This window comes from Synchiropus splendidus, chromosome 15 (assembly GCF_027744825.2).
Source record: "Synchiropus splendidus isolate RoL2022-P1 chromosome 15, RoL_Sspl_1.0, whole genome shotgun sequence".
Taxonomy (NCBI): Eukaryota; Metazoa; Chordata; class Actinopteri; order Syngnathiformes; family Callionymidae; genus Synchiropus; species Synchiropus splendidus.
The window spans coordinates 6,162,226-6,188,346 of record NC_071348.1 but is presented as its reverse complement, the minus strand read 5'-3'; the positions used below and the strand labels follow the sequence as shown (position 1 = coordinate 6,188,346).

Here is a 26,121-nt window from a genome sequence, read left to right as displayed (position 1 = left end):
AGCAAAGTGAATGCTTGCATGCTTCTCTGAAACATCAACACCACGCTGTGACCGGCAGCATGGGCACCAAGTCACCAGGTGTTGGTGAGAATGAGGCGAGGCCATGAAATGGGTTGGACTACTTCTGGTTTGCGATTCCCTTCTAAGGCCCATAGCGCACCGTCAATGGCAACGTTGAAATCAAGGTGTATCCCCTCGACGCACCGCAGATGCTTTCGACCCTGGTCTAGCTTCAGCCCAGCTTCTGGGGAGGGACATTGATGAAGGGCAGCAACTCTGTAGAACGCCTGCAAACGTTGGTTCGCAACACCAACCCACTCAAACGAGAAGAAAACCTCAAGTGACATCCGTCCTTCTGATGAAAGAGAAAACTGCCAGGAGTCAAGGGGCATTTAGAGTTTCAACTTTGAAGGTTGCTTTGAAGGAGCCTTTGGGCAAACAGTAACCCCAAGCTGCCACCAGGTCCATGAAGTCCAGGGGTGGCCATGAGACCCCGTCTCGGTGAGGAGGTGAGGACTGCCACGTGATCAGCAACACCACGTTTCTTTCCAAGAGAATCAGCAGATGATGCTGAAAGAGGCATCAATGGAGGAAGCTACAGGTAAACGGATGTGTAAGCGACTGGTCCATTTGGGACAATTGGAGCGTAGCCATCGCGAAGCTAGCAGGAGGTGGTAATTCTTCCTAAAGCTGAAACCATTAGGCTCCTTCTTGGAGGAAGAAAGAGGAAAGTCGAGCAGCAGAGCCTGGACCCTGATCCAGCAGGTGCCCCTGGTACAGAGGCTGGACCCGGGTCCTGCAGGTTGTTGGAGCAACAGCTCCTGAAGACCAGTCCTGAGGATAGTGGGTGGAGCCACAAGTGCAGGTGCCAATGTGACAGAAGGAATTCTTGCTTTCTCACAGAGTCGAATGGAAGGGCAGCGGACTCTGTTGAGTTGTGCGGATTTATTCACTTTACGTCACTTTCTCTCCATATTTCATGATTGAAGTGCTGTTGTTTTCAGTGCTGGGTTTCTTTCTAGGGTTTGTGTGTGTGTGTGTGTGTGTGTGTGTGTCGTGGCGGCAGCCTGGTATCAGCCTGTGTAGCCTGACTACATGAGAGGGAAAAGAACAATTGCGACTGGAAGAGCGAGGCAGGACGGCTCAGACGCCAGCGAGCGCAGTGGCATCTGGCTGTTTGTGTGTGTGACTATGTAGGAAAAGTGTTTCATCAGCAGTCAAAACCTGGACTGACAAACTGGAGGCAGCGAGAAGCAGAATCAATCGGAGCACTCAGAGGCTCTTAGGAGGCAGCACGTCACTGCTAAATGAGTTACTGGTTCCCCAGCCAGAGTGAGAATTGAGATTCTTTTTCTTCATGTCCGTTTCTGTTTTTCCTCCCTCTTTTCTGTCAGTGATGAGCTTTTCATGGTCATGTAGGCTCTGATTATTATTGTTCTTAGTTTTTTATTTGTTTTTTTTTATTTATTTGTTTGTTTATTTGTCTTGACAAATTTTTTTCTCTTTAATTGTAGCTTTTCATATTACATTTTTTATAGGGAATAAGAGTTATTTTAATTTCTATAACAATGTTTTGGTTTTATTTTCTCTCAGATAAAAATACTTCATGGCGGTTTTGCTATTTCCTTCTTTCTTTTTCTTTTCAATATTCCATTGCCTGTTTTTTCAATGCTTATTTATGTATTTTTTAAATGATCATGATTCACATTTTTTAAAATTACATTTTAGTGATTTTAATTTGTCATCATCATACATACAGTAAAATAAAAAAACATATAATTTTATTATTATTGCTTTCTTTTTTGCAGAAGTAAATTCAATATTTTTCTATTCAAATGTGTGGTTTTTTTGGATGTGAACATTGGGAGATCATCCTTACAAACATCCTAACGCACTCCGAGCCTGACCCAGATAATGGTCCTGCTCAGTCTGGCTCGGGCACCGACTCCTGGGATCCACATTTCCATCACAAACAGGGATGCTCAAGCTGCATGGGGTTTTCATGACACGCTGGTCCTCAGCTCAACTTGTTTACCACAACTGGGCTTTTGCGTGACACTGACGTAAACAATGATCTCCAAACAAGTGCATGCAGAACAGCACAGCCGCATTTGTGTCTGGGTTTCACAACACGACTGAAGCCTGAATACAACTGCAGCTCTGACTCCTCTGGAGTCATGTTGGCGCGACTCGAACTGGCAGCTGAAATGCAAAAGAGCGCAGCGTGGTTTTGACTGATGCCGTCAGAAAGTGAAAGGAAAACAACAATGCGGATCCTCGCTGCCCAAAACACACTGCAGAGGGAAGCAGCGCTCGGCAAAACCCCGCGCTCCGTTCCCAGTCATTTTTCGGGTGTATGACATCTGCTGGAGTTCATGCGCCTGCCAGGTTGCCGCTTTTGTTCCACTGCCTGCCAGTTTCGGCTTTCATCTGCCACACAAAAGGCTTTCGTTCTGGAGTCGTAATTGGTGTTTGCTGGTACAGTAATGTGCACCAACCTTGGAAACTATAGTGAGAGTTGAGGAGTCTTTCCACTGACTCAGATCAGGAGGACCCTGTCGCAGAGAAGGGCCAGGTGGCGCTAAGGAGAAGCTACGGAGCCACAACCCTGCTGTCCATCTTTCCTCGGGGCCCGGATTTCTAGTGCCGGCCCTGCTCAGCGCAGGAGTGCATGTCAAGTCTTGTTAGCCTCATGCAAGTTGAAGGACTTGATGCCTGAGAAGATCAGTGGCATCCTTGAAGGCTCACCTTTCCCGGCACTTCCTCAGTGCTCTGAAGTCGGGATGATAGCCGTCCTTGGGTGTCTGGTAAGTCACAGCTCAGATCTAATCCATCACCAGGAAAGATGAGACTGAAGCCTTTAAGGATCCTCCTCTGCCTCTAGCATGTGCCGCGCTCCAGCGCTCTCCCAGCGGCGGCCGCACCGAGCCTCCATCCACAAGTGCTCTTGATAAACACTTGATGTGTGTTTTTGAAGTCGTTTTCACTTGTGCTGAAGCGTTGCTCGTGGGAACAAGTCTGGTGCTTCATTTCAGAGGCTAATCTCCAACTCCCGGGATTAGTGAGAGTCAGAGCCGAGACGGTTGCGTAACTGCCGCTGCGCTTAATGTGAGTTAACGAACACTTCATACTCGACGAGAGGGGCCATGTTGATGGCGCTGACTTGAATCCGACGCTTCTCCGTTGGTAGCATATCATGTGCCCCCAGATGACGGCACCACGTTCAACATGCTAACCATGCGCTGCACTACAAAGCCACATCACGGTCAGCTGCTGAACCTCCCACAGGCCCAGCGACTCTCCCACCATCCTTCCCGTCACGGTCCTCAACCCATGAACAGATTTGAGTCTGTATGAGTCATCCACCAGTGACTCAAGCTCACTCTGGTACCGACAAATCGCTTCTCCCATCGGAGGTTTTCCTTTAAGGAGCAAGAGCATTCGTGCATGTGCTAACGTGTTTCGTGTCTGTTACCGATGCAAGTGACTCGCGTCTATAATGAGGAATGACTCAGCCAGAGGTTTTCAGCCTCCATCCATCTTGTTAAGCTGATACTTCAGGGTGGAGAGAGGATGGACTCGCTCCGTCACAGTGCAGTGCAACCCTGACACAGTCGCACCATGTGACCATCTGACAACTGTTGTTTGACTCTCGGGAGGAAACCAGGGAGATATCGGAACCACGTACAAGGAAAGTCATTTTAGTGATGAAATGAATCCGAAAAGGTCCTGTTCAGTGACTTGCGGCTTGCGGCTCACTGAATGAACGGTTTGCTTCCTGTCAAGAGGCTGTGACTCATTTAGAATTCAGTCGACGTTTCCTGTTGATGATCATGAGTTTGAAGCACTTCCTGTTGACTCATTTGAGTCGGTGGTTTTACACATGACTCAGAACTGAGTTGGCGCCCTCTTGTGGACACCACGCATATTAAGCTTCATAACAAATCCATTTTTTTTCTGTTGGAGAAGAGAATGGTCGAGCGAATCGCAGACTCCGGAAACCTCCCAAATTCTTGCTTCTGCATGCACAAACATGAGTCAGGTGGCAAAGTGTGGAGATAAAAAAAAGTGGTCAGAAAGTACAGAGATATTTACAGAGGTATGAATGAGGTGTGAGGGAGATAAGGACGAGTAGGAAGCAGAAAGAGGGGAATAAGATCAAACAGAGGAGAGGCGGCGGCAGGGAAGGGGGGAGAGAGGTGGGGATGACACATGAAACAAAGATGAGATTTTATTCCTATAGTGGGAGAGATAGAGAGAGAGAGAGAGAGAGAGAGAGGGATGCTGCTGGAAAATGTAGATCGACAGTACGGGCACAGAGGAGGAGGGGGAGGGACAGGAGGAGGAGGAGGGAAAGAGGAGGGGAAGGTGACGAGGAGCGAGGCTGAGAGAGAGAGAGAGAAAGAGAGGGAGAGAATCGGGAGGTTCACCCTCGGCAGACGGGCCAGTGACGCTGCAGCTGGACGGAGCACACAGCCTGAGGAGCGTATGAGGCGTGAGCAGGGAGCCACACTGGCACCTCCAGAGAGGGAACACAGCCTGAGCCTGAGCCGACATGGAGAGCAGCATGTTCTTCGGTGAGTGAGCCGCCGCCGTCGCTGATGCATGAGGGCAGAGCCCACTATCGCAGGGTCTCACAGCCACAGGACTGGAGAGGACAGGCAGGTGGACCGGGTCGGTGGTGGGTCTCCTGCCTCTCCTGGGACTTCTTCGGGGGTCACCTACAAACATAAACACGGTTCAGTTGGACATGAATGATCGATAAACTTTGTATATCTGGAGCCACTTAGGGACTCGTGATGAGTGTGCCTTTCCAGGGGCTCCTCCATCTCAGTTCTCTTCCCATCCAAACGGTCAGTCCTGGGGAGCCCCCCTCTCTCACCTCTCCCTGCTTCGGAAGCCTCACGTCCAGGATGACTCAGAGGCCGAATCCAGGTCGAGCATCCTTCTCCCCTCGCGTCGGCTCAAGCGGCGCAGCGTCTGAGTGCCGTGGCACGTGGAGGATCAAGACCCCAACGCTGTCCACTTGCTCTCACGGCTGACTGGAGGAAGCTGAAGACTGAATGCTCCAGTGGCTCCAGGTGGAGTGCTCTTCTCACGGCTGGATTACAGTCAGAGGAATAATTAGAAAAAGAGGAGTCCGGGGTGGTGAACAGGCTGATGGGCTCAATAGAAGCGGCGTCCCAGGGGATTAAAGCGATCCTGAGTAACAGAGCGAGGAGGGTTTTCTCCCGAGCAGATGAACGAGCTGTCGGCCGGAGAGAGTCGAAGGTGACTGACTCGCCATGTGAGAAGGACCTGGGCACCAGAGAGCGGCGTCAGAGGATGCAAACAGCTCGGCAAAGAAAGCAGAGCTTTTGAAATATTCATGTCAGTTTACTCAGCACTGCTGTTTAACTGGAACATCTCCAAGAGTCAATGGGAGCTCACAGGGGAGGCAGCGTCTGAGCTGCGCTAAAAGCCTCGGAGCTCCAGCGGTTGGAGACAATAACCTGCTGGGCTCATTCGGCCCTTAGTGCCGGTCCTGCAGGAGACCCCGCCGCTGTGGCGGCTGCCCTTAGCCTCGTCTTCACGCCAGTCTTTCTCACATTCATGACACACTTTTCTTCCCTGTAATTGGGGTGGATTCATTCTCCACGTGAAACCCACAAAAACACGACTCAAGTCGGAGGATTATCAAGTCGACTTCTGAGATTTGGGTTATAATTGGATTTTTAATTGACTCTGTGATGTTTTCCGGCAAATGACTCAACTGAGACTCGCTCAGGGGTCGACTTGACGCCACTGAGCCCTGACAGCTAAACTTGAGTCACTCTTCGAGTCAAAAAGAGACGTGTTAGTCAAACCTGGTCCCGGATGGAGTCATTTAGCTGTGTCGCTTCAATGGATCTGAATCGGAAGGATTCACTGGGATGGGTGGGATCCAGTAGCTCCCTTATATGACTCGCCTCCCACTGACTCCTTGGGTCATCACTGATAGAGTTTAGACTCATTTATTCACAATCTGGCGCCCACTGGTGGACTCTCTCGGCACTGCTGAAGATTTGCTCTATTGATCCACTTCCTGCTGAGCGACTCGAGTCATAGTGACTCACTTAGATCTGTAGCTCTGTAGGATCTAAGTGAGTCACGAGGATAACTGAATGGGCCTAACTTTCATTGGTTCCCTGACTGGTGATTGGCTCGAGGGAGCCCTCTAGAGGGCGCTGATGGTAACATGCGTATAAAATTCCCTAATAACCCCAAAGTGTCTGTTGTTGGACTCAGCATTTGTGACTCTGTGGATACTCTTGAGTTAAGAGATTAAGGTGTGAGCGACTCGAGTCACAGGGACTCACTTTATAGTTGCACTTCTATTTATTGACAGTTTGCCATCAGTGTCACTTTACATTTGACACTAAGACACAAAACAAGACACTGACTGACTCAGAGGAACTGGGACTCACTCAGACGTTTAGGACTCACCACCTTATGAGCACAGCTGACCGAGTCACTTAATTCATCAGATATTCGGAATTAAGCGTCGCGTGAGACGCCCCCTGGTGGACACCACCATCTGTGTAAAACTTCATCACAAACGTCTGGTCGTGAGGGTCAAAAATAGCTTCGTCGGCTGCACAGATGGCCTGAGAGCAGGTTTGGAGGAAGCGAGGTGATGAATTATTAACCGAGTCGGCGGCGTCCAGACAGACGTGCTCTCCTCTGGCCCGCAGGACTGAAGCGCTTCACCACGGATAAGTGAACCCTCCATTAAATCACGGCCAGCGATCGCAGACGTCCGCTCTGGCGCTCGCGACAAATGCTAACACAGTAGCGACTGGCCGCATCATTACACGCGGATAAATAAAAAGCTGGCAGCAGCAACTCGTCATTTTTGATCTTCTTCATGAGATTCCTGGAGCCAGCGTTCCGCTTCAGAGGAAACGCTGTGGGCCCGACGCTGCAGGTTCAGCGCTTCATTCTGTGGGAAACCCAGACGACACAGAAACAGCCTCGTCGCAAAAATAGGACGAGGAAGACACTGGGAGCCTTGTCGCGTCTCAGCAAACAAGCCTCCATTAGCATAAATATGAGCCGCTCCAGGTCCAGCTGTCGCAGACGTGTCAGCCAGAAGTTCTGATCTTCCTGCGTGTCACAGTCCGACCCAGAGTCACCGAGGTTCTGAGGCCAGCAGATGTTGGCAGGTCACTGAAACATGACTCATGGATCGTCGTCCGAGTCACTCGGAGGAAAATAGAAAATTGAGTTTGTCTGACCGGGACTTTCCTGCGCAGAGGTCTGGGGTTCGAGACCCATCTGTTTTGGGTCTCAGCGCATGAGAGAGGGTCACAGAAACACTGAGTGAGAGTGTGTCATGCAAGCGATTCACAACACAATGTTATTGCAGAAAGCCCAACTGGAAACACACAGAGAAACACAAGAACTGTACTTTAACTCAAAAATAAAACATTTTAAAATGTCAGTGAATCAATTTTTCCTCATAATGAGCATAAGAATTGCTTCATTGTGAAAAATAAATGATTAAATCATTTATATAAATAAAGACCCAAATCCTGACGTAAAAGATTCGGGAAACTAGTCACTAGTCAAATCTTTTTAAATGTTATTTCCAGTCACGAAACAACGTAATTTTAAATTACTTTATTTCTTTTATCCGCTTTAACTAAAGGGGGAAAAAACATCAACATATTCCTTCTGTTTTTTTAAGCATAATTTTTGTTGTACCTCCATCTATTGTGTCACAGAGGCAGCGGTCGAGGTAAAGAAGTCCAGACTTGTCTCTCCTCAGACCGCTCCCACAACTGAGAGGAGAAATCCTCCGACCCATCTGCTGTTTGTTTTCTCTCCTCCACGTTTCCATGAGGTCCACTTAACATCATTATTCAATTTTAAAAACATTCCACCTGCATCTGACTTGTTCTTCCTCTGACCATAAAAGCTTTCTTGGACAAAACGCTTCATTTCTCTTCCTCTGTTGCCAAGAATTCCCGCTGGGAACAATCCAGAGTTATTAAAAAGTCAGCACTTATTGATCCTGCAGCAACAGGTTCAGCAGAAGACGAAAAAACAAGTGTTTTTAACCATGAAAGTCGAGCTAAGATTTGTTTGTTTGTAATTCAGTGGCTCTGGGAGCCGACATGGGAATCACTGACGTGTGTTTTAGTTTACTGAGTCATACAATGGCAGTTGGTAGTCTCCACCGGGGGGCCCCCTAGTGGGCCAGCAGTCTTCCTCGGAGTCCTGCCGAGTTCACTTGTTGATTTAAGCATCCCAGTGAATCACAAACTCAAATGACTCAAAAGATAAGTGGCTCTCACTTCACAGGAGTCGTACTTGTGCGACTCACAAAGTGGCAAGTTGCTGTGCTGAAAACTGATTCATGGATCAGAAAAGTGGTTCTCCCTCACTGACTTGCTCAATGGGGGGTGAGTCTGAGTCACTGATTCAAAGTGAGTCATGGAGTTAAGAGGACAGGATTAGCAATTCTAAAAGTCTCAAGTCTTGTCGTTCCTCACTCTGCGACTCGAGTGACTCGAGGTGGCGACTCAGGCGATGGAGTTACTGAACCACACACTCTTTAAAGAGAAAAAGGTTTTCAGCCTTCAGACTGTGCGCATTAAAAAAGGCCGGGTGGTCGAGTGCGTTCTGAAATGTCAGCAAACGAGTCGTTATTTTGGGTTGTATAAACATGAGTGAATGAATCCCAGTTGCCTGGTGCCACTTCTGTTTATTCCTGGATCCATATTTGAGTTGAGGCGAGCCGCCGTGTGGCCGAACCGGCAGTTGAAAACCGCGCTGAGAAACATTTACCAACCTCAGTCACATGGAGGCAACAACACTGGTCTGCGGCGCAAAACACAGCAGCAGCCATCTTTGTATTTGCTTCTCTCCTCACTTTGTTCAACCACTGAGCAGATGGACATGAGCCGCGACTCGCACAGACCCGACGGAGGTTTAGAGTTAATAACTCGACAGCATTTAAACTCATGAACCATTTGTGTAATGACTCAAATTTCAACTAATCTGACACGCGATGAACATGAGTCATTCAACAGGAAGTGGACCTGACTCATGAGTCCTGGCTTCTGTGGGAATTGTGACTCGAGTCACAGACTGCAGAAGGAAGTGGATGACGAAACATTCAGTTGATGATGAAGATGTGGATGAGGTTGAGGATGATGCCCCCAACATCACCTGCCGCTTTGTCGCGGCTCTACAGCTCAGATCTGGTCACATGATCAAGCATAGCAGGTTCTTCCTGGAGGCTGGAATGTGCGTTTGTGTCGAGACTTGTCGAGTCCTCATTGTTCCGGAGACCGTACAGTGAAGTGTGAGTGTGGAATGTGTGTCTGCAGACACACAGAGAGTGATGCGAGTCGTGGCATTCTTTCAACTCCATCTCTATCCTCCATTTACCTGAATATCTATATATGAATCTAAAGATCTATCCACACCAGTGTCTGCTATTTTAATTCATGATATTAAGTCAAATTTATTTTCATCATTTTAACCATAAACAAAATTTTAAATCGTTTTTGACCATGCCTATTTAAATTGTGACAATATTGGGTATTAAAAATATTCCAGTAATTATTAAATATATTCTTAATCATATTTGCAATTTTTCTTCTTCAAATAATTTTATTTTTCATTATATAGCTTGGAAAAAAATCCAAAAAACTTATTTTTTTCAATGATGAAGAACATAATATAAACAACATTCAAACACATATTTTGAAATATCTTAAATAGTATAAACACATTGCATTGATGTTTTATTAAAATATGAATAATAAATTCAGTAGTTATTCCACACAGTTTTATTTGGAACACAACAAGAACAAATAAAAGCAAAACAAAACGACAGCAAACATGGCTTAAAACTGATATTAAAAAACAAAAACACAAACAAAAAAGGTGAAACCTGTTTATTCGCCTGTACTGCTTCCCCAGTTTCCTCCGTCCCTGCTGGAAGCCGAAACTGGGCGTCACGTTCACGTGCTGATAACTCAGCTGATTCATGACGCTGCGCTGTGAGTCACTGGAGGAGATCCAGAACCTTCACAAAGGATTGATTCTGTTTGCTGCGTGTTAAAGAGCTCAACATGCAGCAGGAGCAACAGCGGGGCCTGGGAGACGGATGGAGCGCTGCAGTTGTGCGTTTTCTCGTTAAGAAAGAGACAGATTATAGTTTTAGGACTGTGACTCACGCAAAGCTCCTCTGGAGGAGTTCGGGAATATAAATGTGGCGCGGCAAACAAACCGTATTGAAGTCCACACAGGAAGGACAGAACATGAGATATCGCATGTGGAAAACACGATGAACGTGATCAAGTGACGTCAGTGGTCACGCAGCCCCCTGCTGGCAGGGGAGGGAAGCACTGGAGAAGGTGTTAGCTGTCGCTGTCGCGTGAGGCTTGTCGCGGATTGACGCCGCTTGAACAGAGTCGGCGGGAAGTGAAAACTCTCAAATCTTCTTTGCCGCTGCTGTGGCACTTTTTAAAGACGGATTAAGAAGCACGGCGCCCGCTGGACTTCACCAGCTCTCTGAAGCCTAAGCGGCGCTAGCTCCTGTCAGAATGTTTCACTCCTGCGTTGCTGCCAGGCAAACATCCCTCCTGATGAAACCTTCGGCGACGGTGACGGCTTGAATTTCATCTCCCGCCAATCACCAGTCAAGCGCTCGTTCAGCGCGTCACTCTTCATCTGGCTGAAGAGCGTTTGGACACGTGCGCGCGGCGCGGCCACGGATGGCGGACTTGGCGAGGTGAGACGTGCTTGTGGGCTGACGTCAGGCCCCGGCTGTCCACCGAGGCTGCGCTCGGATGGCTCAGAGATGCTTCGCTGGGACGCGACCTGCCTCCACACGAGAGGCGGCTGTCCGACAGATGGCGGCGCTGCGGCGACTGCAGGCGGACGCTGTGGTTCCCCGTGCTCGTCCTCTCGTCTTTTATCTGCTCCTGGCACCCGCCTGTGGACCAGACCCTGTTGGGACTCGCCTGAACTGTGATGCTGTATCTCTGGTTCAAAGAAGCGGGTCTGCTTCTGATTACAGTGGTTTGTCTTCTGTGTTCCTTTGAAGACAGCAGGATTTAGCCACCACCTCCAAATCAGAGGCCCCAGTTCTCGATGGAAGTGAGCACCTGAGGTCTGGGTGACGTCAACAAGTGCAGTTTATCTGAGACTACCAAGTCTTTTTTTGGCCTCCGAGTCTTCCTTTGTTGGACCAACAAGTCTGTTCCTAACATGTTTGTTTAGTCCAAATTCTTAGTTTGCCAAGTTTGCTTCAGAAGTTCTCTTTCGGACTTGGGAGTTTACAAGTTAGATTTACAGAGGAGCAGGCAACCAAGTCAGTTTACGACTCCCGGGTTCCCAAGTCTGTTTCAGGCGACCATCTCTACCAAGTTTTCAATTCCATGCTTTCCAAGGTTTCCCAGTCACCAGTTTACCGAGTCTATTTCCTTGCCGACAAGTCAGTTTCCTGCTCTACTTTCCAGTCTAACAAGTCTAAATGTAGCTTACAGATTCATTTGCGTTCATTCATTTATGTAGCTTTCGGCAGCACAGTCAAGAACAAGATCAGCATCGTAATAAATTGAAAATAAATTGACCAAAAATAAAAACCATCCCTGATTTTAAGCTGCGGTCGCAGGACTTGCGACCAGCTCTGCTCTCTGTGTCTCAAGCTTCAGCCAAACAGCATTGTACTGATGTGTTCAGGTGCCATCAGAACCCCCCTTCCTGGCAGGTCCAGTCGTCTCCCTGATAAAAGTGTGCAGCACAGGAACTAATAATTTGTGTTGAATTATTCAAACAAGGTCGGTAAAGCTCAAAAACAGGGAAACGTGCCGTGCAATGAAAAGCTCTCCGGCAGGAAGCGACGCTTGGATTGAAGGGATTCAGTGTTTCCTTGAAGCGCATGAAATATTCCCAGCTTCAGCTAAATGTGAGCAGCAGATTTAGATGGAGGTGAGCACCACTAACACCCCCCCCTCGCCTCTCCCCTCCCTCCTGCAGGTAACACCTGCCAGAATGGCCTGATGCCCGCTCTGATGCGACCCACTCTGCCTGCCGTGCCCACCTCCCTGGCCATGAAGCAGTTCCTGCCCTTCCCTCTGGAGAACGCTGTCAGCCTCTTCCCGGGACTGAACACGGTGAGGCGCCTCTGCTTCCTCTTCTGCTGTCATGTGATGTTGATCGAGCATTGTCATGGCGATGAGATTGTTGATTCTGAAACTTGCACACCCTCATGCTGTCAGAGACGTGGGAGACGAGAGGATCTTGTTCATGAGTGAGGGACAGTCTGCGGTCACGAACCTCGGTCTGTGAAGAAAGAACTGAGCCAAAAGGCAAATCTCTCCGTTGAGACTCAGAGTAGAACCCAGTTGAGGAGACTATTTTCAGGATGGACAAGTGAGGAGTTCAACTGGGAGGAGGCCCCGGGGCAGACCCAGGACACATGACCTGAAACATCGCGAGTCTGGGGCTCTTCATCAACTGCTGCCCCCACGACTTGACTTGAAATTAGCAGTCTGGAGACAGACTGGAACGTGGTCCATCATCCACGACAGAAAATGAAAACTATGGTTTCACTTCATGGCAGCTTAAATCGTAAACTCGCCTGGGCTCGCTAACGTTTATCACCGCCGTGGTTAGCACTAGCCTGTGGCTTGTTCTCACCCCACGCTGTCACGCTAATAAATGAAAATTTAAAACCTTTCCTATATGTCGGACTTCATTCCTGTTCAGGTCGAACACGAGAACAAGGTTTTATGATCCTGACCTGGGCGCTTTTCAGGATGAAATATGACCTCGCCGCTAGCGCGACCAAAAGTCATAAAAACACAGGTGATTTCTTCGTCTGTGGGTTTTGGCTTCAAAGCTAAACTCTTGTTAACATCCACATCTGTGCTCGCTGCACAGCTGGGAAACTCCGCCACATTAGCACAGACCCAGTCTTGAATTTGAAGTAGCTTTTTCATTATTCCTCTAATATCTAACTTCCTGGCAGGAGGGATTGTTTCTGGTAATAATTAAAGTGGGATCAGTCTCGTTTGTCACTGGGACTGATTTCCAGGCCGCTACATTTCCACACAGATCAAAGACTGTCCAACATCAACATTTTAATGAAGTTTTTCTTCCAAAGACGATGGAGGAAAACACTGCTGCGCTAATGGCTCGCACTTTGGCTGGTCAGCCTCAGCTTGGTGCGAGTAAACAGACAGTGCAGTGATTCCTTTGTTGCTAAACGTTAGCATCCCTGCTTCCTTTGGGTCTTACATTAGCATCATGAATAGCGTTGAGAATTCAAACCGAGTGTCTCGCCATCTTCTTCCTTGACATGTGTGGTCCAGCTAGAACGACTCCCTGTTGTGGCATGCCTCTGTACCGTCGCAAATGCTAACCGCTAGCATCACGAGCGGCTGAGCAGATCAAACTAAAACCATCTCATGTTTCATTCATCGAATTCACACTCGATGAAAATGATGAATTCCTCTTCATCATCTGCTCTCCAGTTTAAACAGCTTTCTGAAACGCACCAGACGCTTTCGGCTCCACACAATTTATTGGATTTTCAGCGCCGGCGAGTTGGTACCTTCTTTTAATGGAGCACTTAACCAATACGCACTCAGTGTTGCAGAACTGGTGCGGACGCTGGTATGGATCTATCGATTTCCTTCATGAAAGGAGAAAGTAATTATGAGGAAATATGTGGCCTCGTGAGGACTCAGTCGGCGGGATCATCAAAAAATATGATGACTCCTGGAAAAGAAGGAGCAGATAAAGTCCGGGAGGATTCCGGCTGGAATGGGAAGTTGAAATATGGATCGCAGCTGGAGGAGAGGACAGGAAGAGGAGGGGGGGAGTGGAGGGGGAGATGGATTGGCTCTGTGATGGGTGTCATGGGAAAGTTCCTGGATTCCTTGTCCTGCTTTCTGAGCTCTAATCTGAGCTGAAGTTCAAGGCTCGCAGGGTTCAAGTGCTGGGCAGTGGCGGGAAGTGTGAGGAAGGCCCACTCCCACACATACAGGAAGCTCATCTGAAGTTCCCATAGGAAGACATGCTAGTGCATCACTGCCCGGTCCGGTTGGAGAGGAGATCCTCCCCAGGTGGGCAAGCGTCTCGGGGTCTTGCTCATGAGTGAGGGACGGATGTCTACGTGTCATCAGTCTGTGAAGAACGAGCTGAGCCAAAAGGCAAAGTTCAGTCACACAGGAGAGACTCGGACTGATCCTAAATGCGGAGGCTATTTTCACGATGGACAAGTGAGTGTTTACCTGGGAGGAGGCCTCGGGGCAGACCCAGGACACGTGTCTCTCAATTGACCAGAAACACCTTGCATTCGCTCTTCACGAACTGCTGCCCCCACGACCTGACCTGGAATTAGCAGAGGACGGTCCACCCTTTCTCTACTCTGAGTCTCCCCTGGATGACTGAGCTTCTCCACACTTGAGTGAGAACCACGCTGCCAAGACTTGGTTTTGAAGGTCTTGGCCTGGTGTTCCGGGCTCTCTCCTCCTCCTCCTCTGCCTCCTCCCCCTCCTCCTCTTCCTTCACCCCCTCCTGATCCTCCTCCTCCTCTTCCTCCACCTCTGCCTGCTCCTCCTCCTCCTGCTCCTCCTACTCGTCCTCCTCCTCCTCCTCCTGATCCTCCTCCTCCTCTTCCTCCACCTCCTCCTGCTCCTCCTCCTCCTGATCCTCCTCCTCCTCTTCCTCCACCTCTGCCTGCTCCTCCTCCTCCTGATCCTCCTCCTCCTCTTCCTCCACCTCCTCCTGCTCCTCCTCCTCCTGATCCTCCTCCTCCTCCTCCTACTCCACCACCTCCTCGCCTTCCTCCTCCTCCTGCTCCTCCTCCTCGTCCTCCTCCTCCTCCTCTGATCCTCCTCCTCCTCCTCCTACTCCACCACCTCCTCGCCTTCCTCCTCCTCCTGCTCCTCCTCCTCTGCACCCCAGAGTCGACCTCACCCAGGCAGCGTGATCACATGAAAACTGAACTTCACATTTGTGTGAACAGACTCCCTCAAAAACACCCAATTACCGCTTCCCAAACTCCCACAAACTTTTCTGTTTATGTGAAAGAAGCAGAGCGAGTCACTGCCCCAGATAGAGCTCCTCGCTTGGCGTCGCCTTCAAACGGCACCTGCGACAAAGAAGTGGCTTTTGTGGTGCACAGGTTTGATCGGGTTTAGCTGTCGCGCCATGGATGACTTTTCTAGACAGAAAAGAGGGTTTAGGAATGGCATTAGCAATGTTTGTTGACTTTTCAACCTAAAAAAAAGTGCTGCAACATGATGTAAATGTGCGCAGATGTTTCCAGAAAGAGAAGAGGTGTGTAGCGAGGAACACACTGAGCTCATCATGACAGAGGCTGCTTCATGCTTGAAGTCTAAATGTTGCACACTGTTAGTTTGCTCCAAAATATCTTTGTGTGAAGATGCTTGTATATAATTGGATTGTAAAATACAGTATCTATATCGATGGAACTGTGTGTGTTGAAGTCTATTTTTTTGTTTTTATACCTATTTTTTCATCCAGAATTTTAAATATGTTACATATTAATATTTTGTTCTATTTTCCTATTTTTGCTTTTATAACATTTTTAGAAAATGGTAATAAAAATGGGTGTCAAATTTGTATTCTTTTTTTTAGAATTTTTATATTACCAACATTTATATATTTTTTACTGTTATGTTTTCATGACAGAGACAGAGAAGTACACAGTTTCAGTATCTCAGTTCTTGTTTTTTTTAATTATTTTAATCTTGTATGAACAAATTGATTTCATGTCTCGGCAGCATCACAGTCAGACTTGTACCACACAAGTAAGAATATTACACAACATCACTGGCTTAGTGTTGCGATCTCTTGAGTTGGTTTAGCATCAGTGTTCTCTAACATCAGTAAATGCATTCTGTTTTTTGCATTATTTGGTAATAGTTCATTGCACTTATGTTACACATTTGTGGCACATCAAACATAGGTTTTTGCGTTTGTTATTGTGGTGAAACAGACCATAAAACTAGTTACATGTGAATTTGACCAGAACCCACCTGTCACGCAGCGTGTCACAGCCGACCTTTCACCCTTCAAACCCAGGTGTTTCTGCACGTGCTTGGCCTTTCAGAGCCCTTTTCTTCTGCTCGCAGCGCCAGAGCGAGGCAAGATGGAATGCTGCAGATAACAAATGTTCGGAACTCCGCCGGCGGCTCTGGACTCTCCGGTTGTGAAACACGACAGCTATAAGGCTTCCATTTCATGCAGGTGTGGACACGCGCTTCACTTTTCCGTGCTAATGTCGCTGGATACTGAGCATGAGCGGTCATCGCGGCGGAGAACCGCTTTGCCTTTCACTTAAATGTTTACTGATCCCGGAGGCGAGTGAGGAAAGTGACTTCGGCTTTGACTGCGGTGGAAAGTGACATCATCCCGTAAATGTGAATTACAACTTGCAGCGAGTGTCATTAGCACAATTAGCTTTGTTATTGACCCATCGTGAGCTGACAGATTGATGTCAGAGTGGCGCTCAAATATAAACTCTTCAACAGCCGCTCGTACCGTTGCGGCGGAGTTTGTTAGCGAAGACGAGCTTTAGCTATTTGTTTGTGCTCTTTGTGTCTTTCATCAAACCGCAGTCTTCACACGGAGACTGGAAGTGAGCTACAAACCTGCTTCTGAGTCTGGCGATTACATGAATTCCTCTTCATCGTCTGCAGAAGTGCGCGAGTCCCCGGGGCCAGCTCCTCCATCACCAGTTGAGAAATATTATGAGGAAGGAAAACACTGTGAACGCTTGAAATAAACACTGAAATCAACCAAGAATGCAGTGTGTGTTTCAAACCGGAGCACGCGGCTAATGAATGCTAAAATGGACTCGAGTTTGCAGGTGTGATACAAACACAAACGTGGATGGAAGTACTCGTATATTTACTGTAAACAAGGTTGTGTGAGCCACGAGGGCGACGCTGGGGTCGCGAGAGTGTTTTTAGCATGTGTGTCAGCTCATTAGCATATATTAGCATATGTTTGCGGCACTGCTGCTAAGTGCATCGCAGCTGTGAACTTTTGCTGATAATAGAGTACAGTTAGGACCCAGTATACAGACTCCTACTCTGGCTGTTAATGGCACATATCAGCTGAAAGAGGTAATTGTAGCGCGCAGCGGGCTAGCCGTCGTAGAGTACTGCTACCAAAACTGTTTCAGAATCTTATTCTTGTGCAGCGTCTATTCTCTCGAACTCAAATATTATTTTAGTGTTTTTGCACGGTAACATTCAAGCTGGGGTGTGTTTAAGTGGCCTGTGTTTTCTGTGCCGGAGGCATGAGTTTGACCCACTTCCTGTTGAGCTGGGAATGTTGGGTCATCACCGTTTGCTGACCCACTAGAACACACACTGTTCTGCTGAATCACATCAGAGTCGGTGAGCTTTTATACAATCTTTAATGAGTCCCACTGCCGGACAGTAAAACGCCTCCACTTCCTGTTCACTTTAGCCGAGTCCTGGGGAAGAGCCGAGTCCCAGCGATGACGCATCGCGTCGTCAACTTCTCATCTTGACAACGGACTTGTTGTTTTGCATTCCCTGCTCCAGCTCGCCCTCTGGTGGGCTGCTACAAAGCATCATAACAGCAGACGAGTCCTGCAACTGTTGGACTCAAGAGCGGTGAATCCGAGTCGGTGCTGATGACCAGATACAGATGTAGCCGAATGAGAACCATTTGAACTTGAAATTGATTCGATTACAGACGCGGCCTGGAGCAAACGTGGAGGCTGAGAAAGTGTAGAGCAGAGAAGTGTTTGTGTTTCTTTGGCTCCGTCTCACCCGGAGTCCAACATTCGTCTGCAGAAACAATACAAACTCCATTTCCCCCCACCGGGTCATCAGCCATGTGATTCATCGATCTCGTGTGCGGCGATCTGTGCGCCGGGAAATTGCTTCGTAGTCCAGCAGCCGCGGTGACACGCAGGCCTCACCGTCCGGTCCAGTGTTTACCCGCCATTACCGGGTCGATCCCGGCTTTAATAGAATTCTGAAGAAAAGTCCAGTGTGACAGAGCCTTTCCCCGGATCCGGAGCAGAATCATCCGTCGAACATTTGGGTTCCATTATTGCCGTTCATTTAAAACAGGGTCACAAGTCCAGCCAGGGCTCCATGTAGCTTATTGTACCTTGAATTACCAACCTTTTTCTCACGTCACTGAAACGTCTTCTCGGAGTTGTGGCTTTGCTCTGGTGTGTGCTACTCAAACCGTGAGCACAGCAACGCTACCTACTCCAGCAAAATGTTAGCTTACTGCCAAAAACAAACGATACGCTCAAACATCGCGATTCTTGATGGAGCAATACTGTATCGATGTATTTCAAGTCTACTACATCAATATTTATTTCACTCATGTTTGAGTTTGCTGAAGCTTCATCTGCTTTTAATGGACACATTTCTTTTGTTTTTGATGGACAACCACACGAATGGTACGCGTCTTCATTTGTTCACGGAAATACTCTAAAATGGATGGAAGTATTTCAATGAAAACTTGGAAATTAGCTAGATGAGGGTTTATTTTGGTGGCGTTCCTGTGGCGCTGTGATGGCAGCTAGACAGATGGGTTTGGTTCTCAGCTGGGTCTCTGTCTCAAGCTTGGTTTCAGCCCTCCTTATGCTCCTTTTACGTACAAAATACCAGTCCGTCTCAAACTACTGATCACATGCTTCCATGCGTTCTTTGCCTTGGTGTTGCTGTTCACCAATATTTCCACCAGGGGGAGCAGCCCTGAGTCATTTGCTATGATAGTTGATGAACAAAACTGCAAAACCAACAGGGCGACTATGGAGTCAGTATTGATCATGTACCATTTTTTAGTGGAGTTCTTAAGTGTAGTACGACATAGAATAATGAATAATGCCGCATAGCGTCATGGACTATATCGTAGTTTCAGTATCATAGTCCAGTGCAGTGAAATGTTGAACGTAGTAACAGACTGGAATGACACCAGAATTCTAAATTCTCAATTCTAAAAGTCTTGTCTAAATAGCTCTTTATTCAAGTCAGTGTTGGGGGTCCCCATAGCGTCTTCCGTGGACACACTCAGACAGAGAAGCTCCTCTGGCACTCACATAAAAAATCATCTCCTCCATTATCTCCACGTTCCACTGCGGAGAGCGAGCTGGCTCGCAGTGAAGGATTATCTCCGGAGAACACGCCGGGGCCGACATAAACCTTCCAGAGGGTTCAGGAGCCCCGAGCCTGAGCCGCACGATAAGAGTCTCCGCCTGATAGATCGGCACTTTACTTCACTCCAGCAGGTGCGACTGAAGGTGGGGTGGGGGGGGTGTCAGGGTGGTCTTTGATCAGAGCTGTCTTGTTATGTGGCGTCTGCTGCGAATACAATTTATAGACTCCATTATTCAGGAGACACGTGTAGATCAAATGTGGGGCGCTTTGTTCTGCCGATACAGCTCTTCACTTTGGACCGCTGGCCGCGGCTTGACGGACGTCTTCTGCGCTCAATAAATAAAAGCTAGGGATTAGGAGATCACAGAAGAATGCTTTCTTCGCTGATGTTTTTATTCCAGCAGAAGTGAAAACACATGAGTGTCAGGATTAATTAAAGAGCAGCAGGGTCACTCCAGGTGAAGCTCAGAGGGGAACCCAAAAAACCTCCAGAGGCTAATGACGGACTGAAGGGAAAGCGCTCCAGAGTGTAAACCATTGTTTTTCTTCCACACTCCTGAATCTGCTCTGGTCTCAATTACCGGCTCAGAAACTCAATCTGCCCTCACCAGATCCAGATCTGTCTGCGTGTGAGACGCCATGACAGTTGCTCACGGAGAAACAGAAGGGAGTCGGGATTAACCATGATTTTATTCTGACTCGCGCCACTCTTAGGCTCTAAAATCTGAGTGCAAGGGTCACTTTTTGGCCCGCTCATTTTGACTGCGGGGCACTTGGAGTAGCGCATAGCGGACAACATTGGTGTCTGGAGTGCGGAAACATGGCCACTGCAAGGAAGAGTCAAAACAAGTGTTGTGTTAGGACAATGCTGTACCGTTCCCCTGAGAATGTTCTGCAGACCATGCCACCCTCCTGACGTTCTCTCCACCACTTCTCCTCCCGCTACACTTTGGTGAGGGGGAATGTCCACACACCGCCCTGCGGCGCAGCGATGCCGCTAACCTCATACCTCAAGCACAGCATCCATTCACACCACATTCACAGAGTTATTGCATTAGGTTGAATGTTTTTCTGAGATGTTGAGTGCAGCCTAACTTTGCAGCAGGGTGTTTGGAATGGTAAATGCCCCGTGTCTGGGCTGCACATCACTGTAGACGCCGCAGTGTTACAGCTTTGTTCCATTATTCGTTTGAGGAGCTCTGTAAAGAGTCGCCTCCATTAAAGTGTAGTCAGTTAAAGGATTTACACTCTTAAACTGCTTAATATGCGACTTCCGTCTCTGCACGCGCCCACAGCCAGCGCCGCTCACGTCCCACTCTGCGCTCAGGAATCTGTCGCCTCGACGTTCCGCTGTGTGATAGTTATGTTATTTCACCCACAGCACTTCTGAGGCTCCAGTCTGGTTCTACTTACTCGTTGGTTCTGCCATGTGTCGGTACCATGGATGCCATCACAACAATATATTACTTTAACGGCACATCTGCTTTTCTTTAAAGAGACAGAAAGGCCTCAGTTTGAAGTGGAATGTGGCAGAAAACGACAAAGATTCTGCCCTTCAATGGAGACGACGACGTCATGGAGCTGCAACCTTCGCTAATAAAAGATGGTCTTGGCGCTCATGTGAGACTGAAATCCACAGCGAGCTGCTTTTGAAACAATCCAGTGCCACGTTTTATTTATAACCCGACTCGTGTTCTGTGTGTTCATGGAGTTAGAGGACCAGAGAAGTGTGACACAAGTGAAGGTCCGTCACTGACTCTGTGAGAGCTGCTCTGAGGAACATGCCACACGGCACCTCAGTATAGTGCCGGCACCACCGTGTACCAAGGTGCCATACTATACTGTACTATTGAAACTCCACAAGTATAGCAACACTATGCCATTAACTATTCTGTACTGCACTATATACCGTACTAATCTAAAGAGTACTGCAAAACACTACAGTAGCAGCATGTGCCGCGCGGCACTCCTCTGTTCTATGCTCCTCTACACACTTTACTCCGGCTCTTGTGTAACACACTGCACAACACGAACACTTTCACATCACATGATCCAGAGCTAGGCTTTTTACCGCTACTTTACAACACCGCACAACGCAATGCAACTTGAAAGCGACGCCAGTACAACCGCTCCCTCATTTTCATTTGGAGACATGTAGAATGTGATAAAGATCCTGACACTCGTCCCAGATAACGTGTCCGCATCAAATGGAGTTCTCGGCGAGATAATCGTAATGACTTGGAGTTTATTTTAGAAAGTGTTATCGTGTGGCAACTCTGTTCGGATGGTTCTCACAGGATGTTTCCGTCAGAAGCTGCTTCACTGTGATCTTTGCGGCTCACTCTTAAGCCCACGGCGGGTTATCGCAGCGGGGTATTGCCCCCAAAATGTTTGAGAAAATGAAACAATGACACTTTGGGCTTGGGCGGTTTTACAAGCTCCTCTCGATAATCTCTCCGCCGAGTCAACCCGAGTCAGATGGCGGCGCAGCAGCTTGAACTTGTAGCTCCGTCATAAAAGCCGAGGAGTTGGGGGGGGGGTCGTGTCGGGGCTGGATTTACGAGAGCTGCCGGGACTAAATCGTCAGTTTGATGAGGTGGCCCCGGGCGGCTGGGCTCCGCCGGCGCGAGGACACCAAACAACCTCTCTGTCAGCAGCGAGAATCCTCATCTGGATTGCTGTCCTCGGCGCTGAATTCATAAGCGTCACCGACATCACAGAGAAGTGAACTGGAGGTCGAGCCCGTGCGAGCGGCGCCGCGGAGCTGAGCTCCTCCATCTGGGGCCACAGAACAGTGGGTCTGACGTTGACGTAGAGTGAAAACAAGAGCTACGGTTTCATGAGACGACCTGCAGAGCTGAACTCCCACCAGCAAAACATTCATTACGGAAACTAGTTTCCCCAATCTGGCCACCTCGGGTCAAAGCTAACGTTGTTAGCATGTCTCATTAAGCCCGTAAATTCGGCCGGCGATCTGCGGCGGCCTGGTGCCAGGAGCCTCGGCCGCTCCTCATCCGCGCGGTTAGAGAATCCCAATAGAAATTCAATCAGCGTGTTTCTGCTGGGAACCTGCCCTGCGCGTATAAATATGTATAAGTGAATAAAGCGAGCCGCTTGATAAGGAAGGCGCTGACTCGGCAAACCTTCTTTTCCATTAAGACAGAAATACCCGAATCAGTGTGAGCAGGATTAGGACAGGCTTCCAGGAAACTCATGGCGGCGCACGCTGCTGCATTTTTCCATCGATTGAGGGAATCCAATAGGCGGCCGGCTCGTCTTTCATTACCAGCCTGGTTTGATATTCATGCTGGAATATTATGAGAAGATAAATGGTTTAATCTCTGCTCTTATTGAACACTGTCAGGAGGAGCCAGACCCTCCCGAACCCTCTCCGGGTGTAGCCGCCGCACCTTGATGGAATGATGGATTAGGAATTATCCCGGCGTGGAGTGTCTGCGGACGCTCGATCGAACTCCATTCAGGAGTTTCATTTCAGCCAGCGACCATTTCGAGCACTTTTTTTTTCATATTCCAGAGCCGCCTGTTTCTACAGGAAGCTTTTCAGAATAAAAGTCTGTTTAAACGGTATCCGGGAGAGTTTGTGTTTCTGGTGTCAAACAGTTGAGCTGGACCTTTTTCAGTCCTGCGGTTCACTTCGTGTGGACTCACTGAGAGGTGTGGGACTCGTCGGTTTAATAACTCAAACCCCACTAAGTGTCTACCAACCCCAGTCAACCAGACCACAACTTACTTTGAGATAGTGTCAATATTCATCCTGCTCAAACCATGACTCACTTAGATCTGTGGCACTCATCAATATAATAAATGAAGCACATCACCCTGTTGAGCAACTTGAATCACATTGTTTCAAGAGGTTCTGAAGAGTCAGTGTTATCTAGCTTGTGTCCAGACTCATGTGGGACTCCTGAGTCTTAATAGCAAAGTCAGGACTCACAGTTGTTTGAGTGCATATGTGTGACTTGCTTCCACTTCAGGTCATGAGTCATTCAACGAGTGAAATTGCATTTCTTAATCTAGCAATGCGAGTCACTGGATTCATTCAGACGTGTGGGACTCAGCATCCTAAAGTCCGTTGAGTCATCTGAATTCATTTCTTTGTCAGGATTTCTTACCCTGACCTAACAAGGCAGCTCTCTAGCTACTGGAGTCAGTGGGACTCTCACAGAGAGGTGAGACTCAGCTGCCTTGTTTTCCCGTCCAGGCCTCATTTACTTGCTTAGCCATGTCAAGTCTTTCACATGTGAAGTGAAACCTCAAAAGCAAATAGCTGTGATGCATTCAGGACCTCCTTCAGAGGTGAGTTCATCGTGACAATTGCATTGAGATGGTAACATCCGCTTCTCTCTGACTTGTGAGGTGACTTGTGGGTCTGTAAGACTGACTGGCTGAAGCAACGATCATCAGAACCTTTGTGTTCCAGGACATAAAACTGTCCTGGAATTAGCGTCCACGCTAATGCTAATCTGGGCAGCGTTTGCCTTGCTGCGATGAATTAGCTTCATGAGTGGCCATCAGGTCAAATATTTCACGCAGTTCTGGTAACTTCGGGCCACAAAGCTCGCGCCATCGCCAGACTCGAAGAACGAAACAAACCTTTTAGCGCCTGCAGTTTAATTCCAGATTTAAGTTGGAGGGACACGGAGGAACAGCCATTATCCACTCGCATGCTAATTGGATAAGTGGACTGCTTGTTTTTGTGAGCTGTAGCACATTTTTAGCGAGAGACACAAGTGCCTAATGCACTTTTTGGGATATTAATATTCCAGCTGTCATCTTTGTTGGACCATCTATTGTTAGAAAATGTCCAGATGAATCCAAAGGACTTTTTCAAATTTGTTCCATGGCAATGAATAGAATTAAACAAATTCTAGTCGCACTGGTTCCACAGCACATTTTGAGGTGCTACAGTACATGTACCTCAGTCCAGTGACCCACCATCGCTCTAACTCCTCAGGGTGAGGGGAGGCAAGTGTTTCTATGAGCCACGGTGATGATGGTTCAGATGGCAGGTGGCGAGCTCTGAGAGCTGCGGACGACACATTTCACCGCTGAAGCGTCACATATGGATGGACTGAGGCGTCCAATGTTGAGGAAGAAGTCAAAGCTTCCCCCTCGATCGTAATGCGCCACCCCAGGCGGTGCGAGGAAATGAGTGGGAGGGGAGAACCCTCATAGGTCAGTAAGCACTGTGGAACTTCTGTATCGCCCTCTGACAAGTCCCCTTGATGACCATATATGCGTGATGCCTTAGTGGTTGCCAGGTCAAAATGCAAGACGTGCCAGCAGACAGGGCAACCTTTGCAGCATTGTGACTAGGTTCAGGAACCTGAATAGTTTCCTTCTCGCATTCTTGCGTTTTGAGTTCCCAAACTGAGCAGTCCAGAGGCTTGTCTGCCCTCCACGGTCTGAGACTGACCTCGTACGACCATCACAACAAGACAATGACCCCAGGCCTTCACCCTTGCCCTCACTCCTAGCTTAACCCACACCTAACCCTGCCATTACCCTCTGTTTATCCCAGTCCCGACCCTGAAATGTAGTGAGTAGGTTGGAGTGCAAGAGGACCAGCCTTTAAGCTCTGCACTCTGAGACAAGGTGGCATCAGACTCGGTCACCTCTCAGGTCTCCAGTTCCCGCTCGTCTTTTCTGCACACGCGAGCTTCGGACTGATGCTGGGTGACAGACCGATGCCATCCAGCGGAGTCACTCGAGTCCACCATCTGGAAAGTTGAGAGGATCCTTCAAACGGGCGAGTCGTCGGAGGGAGGAGGACTTGGGAAAACAGCCACCCGGACCCATAATAATTATTGCTGAGTGGGCCCCATAAATAATTACCTCAGGAATATGAGCTCATTAATTTTCCGCTTTAGCTACAGTTGTTTTTTTTAAAAAGGACTTTTTTTGGACGAAATCCTGGACTCCTTGGTTCCGCTCAGGCAGAACTGATGAATGACCTCTTAAACAACCCAAACAGTGTTTTATTAGATCAACATTTCAGGAACATTGAGTTTGAAAGAGCCAGGTTTGAGGCACAGAAGTCAGCTGGGGGGAGGGGGGAGGGGTGATGTACAGTGCGAGCCTCCGTGATGCTGCTGCCTAATGCCTTCTGGGAGCTCTACAAGCTCAATTCTTCATCCTGATAGGGCCCGCTGGGGTGAGAAGGGTCAGCGGTGAAGAGCAATGGGAAGACGCTGGAGCAACATTCGTACGTGGCAAAGGTAGAAAAAAACGGTGTGAGAGTCGACACGGTCGACAAATAAAAAAGCGCTGCAGAAAAGAAGGTCAAAGCAAAATCAGAGGAACCGGCAGCGGCTGGAAAATGGAAAGCAATCGCTCTGCCCGCTTAACATTTCTTCCATATCGCTCTCGCCACCTTCAGTCTGCAGTCACGGCGAGTCAAACGCCGAGACGTTTTGAAGTAGACCACTCCTCCCCCTGGAGGTCTTGTTTCAACACGAGGACGAAGGGAACAGACTGATACACAACAGACAATTCAATATTTATGTCTCAAATCCTGGCACGGGTGACTCGTGGCTGGCATGGCACACTGGCACTCGGCGCACACCAATTACGGCACGTCATAAATCAGCGGCAACAAATTTCAAACTTGTTGTGACACAACACAAACTAGCGTGTGGAATTAAAACCTTAGTGAGTAAACGTTGTGGCTGCTAAATTAACGCGTGATACCGCTTGTTGTTGAAGCTTTTCCGGATTGACTCGTAAATGCCACTCCGGGGCTCGGAACATTAAAAACCCACTGCTGTGTGGTTCTTCTGTGGCCACACTGTGGAGCACAGCGATTTGAGCTCAATACAAAATGGTTTCTTGCGGCATCAAGCTGCAAACGTATCATTTCACCAACATAGTCCATGAGCCAAATGTGTGGCATCGCCTTGCAAATACTTGGTTCCAGGTGGGGCAGTTGCCT

General features: G+C 48.3%; 1 protein-coding gene across 1 annotated transcript in view; it reads left to right on the top strand.

The window, feature by feature from the left end:
• The first annotated feature begins 4,394 nt into the window (after nt 1-4,394).
• The window catches only part of znf385d (zinc finger protein 385D), a 40,100-nt gene continuing 18,373 nt past the window's right edge, over nt 4,395-26,121 (top strand). The window contains exons 1-2 of the mRNA XM_053887861.1: nt 4,395-4,577; nt 12,019-12,155. Coding sequence (XP_053743836.1) covers nt 4,556-4,577; nt 12,019-12,155 — 159 coding nt within the window. The 5' untranslated portion in view covers nt 4,395-4,555. The remainder of the gene's footprint in view (nt 4,578-12,018; nt 12,156-26,121) is intronic.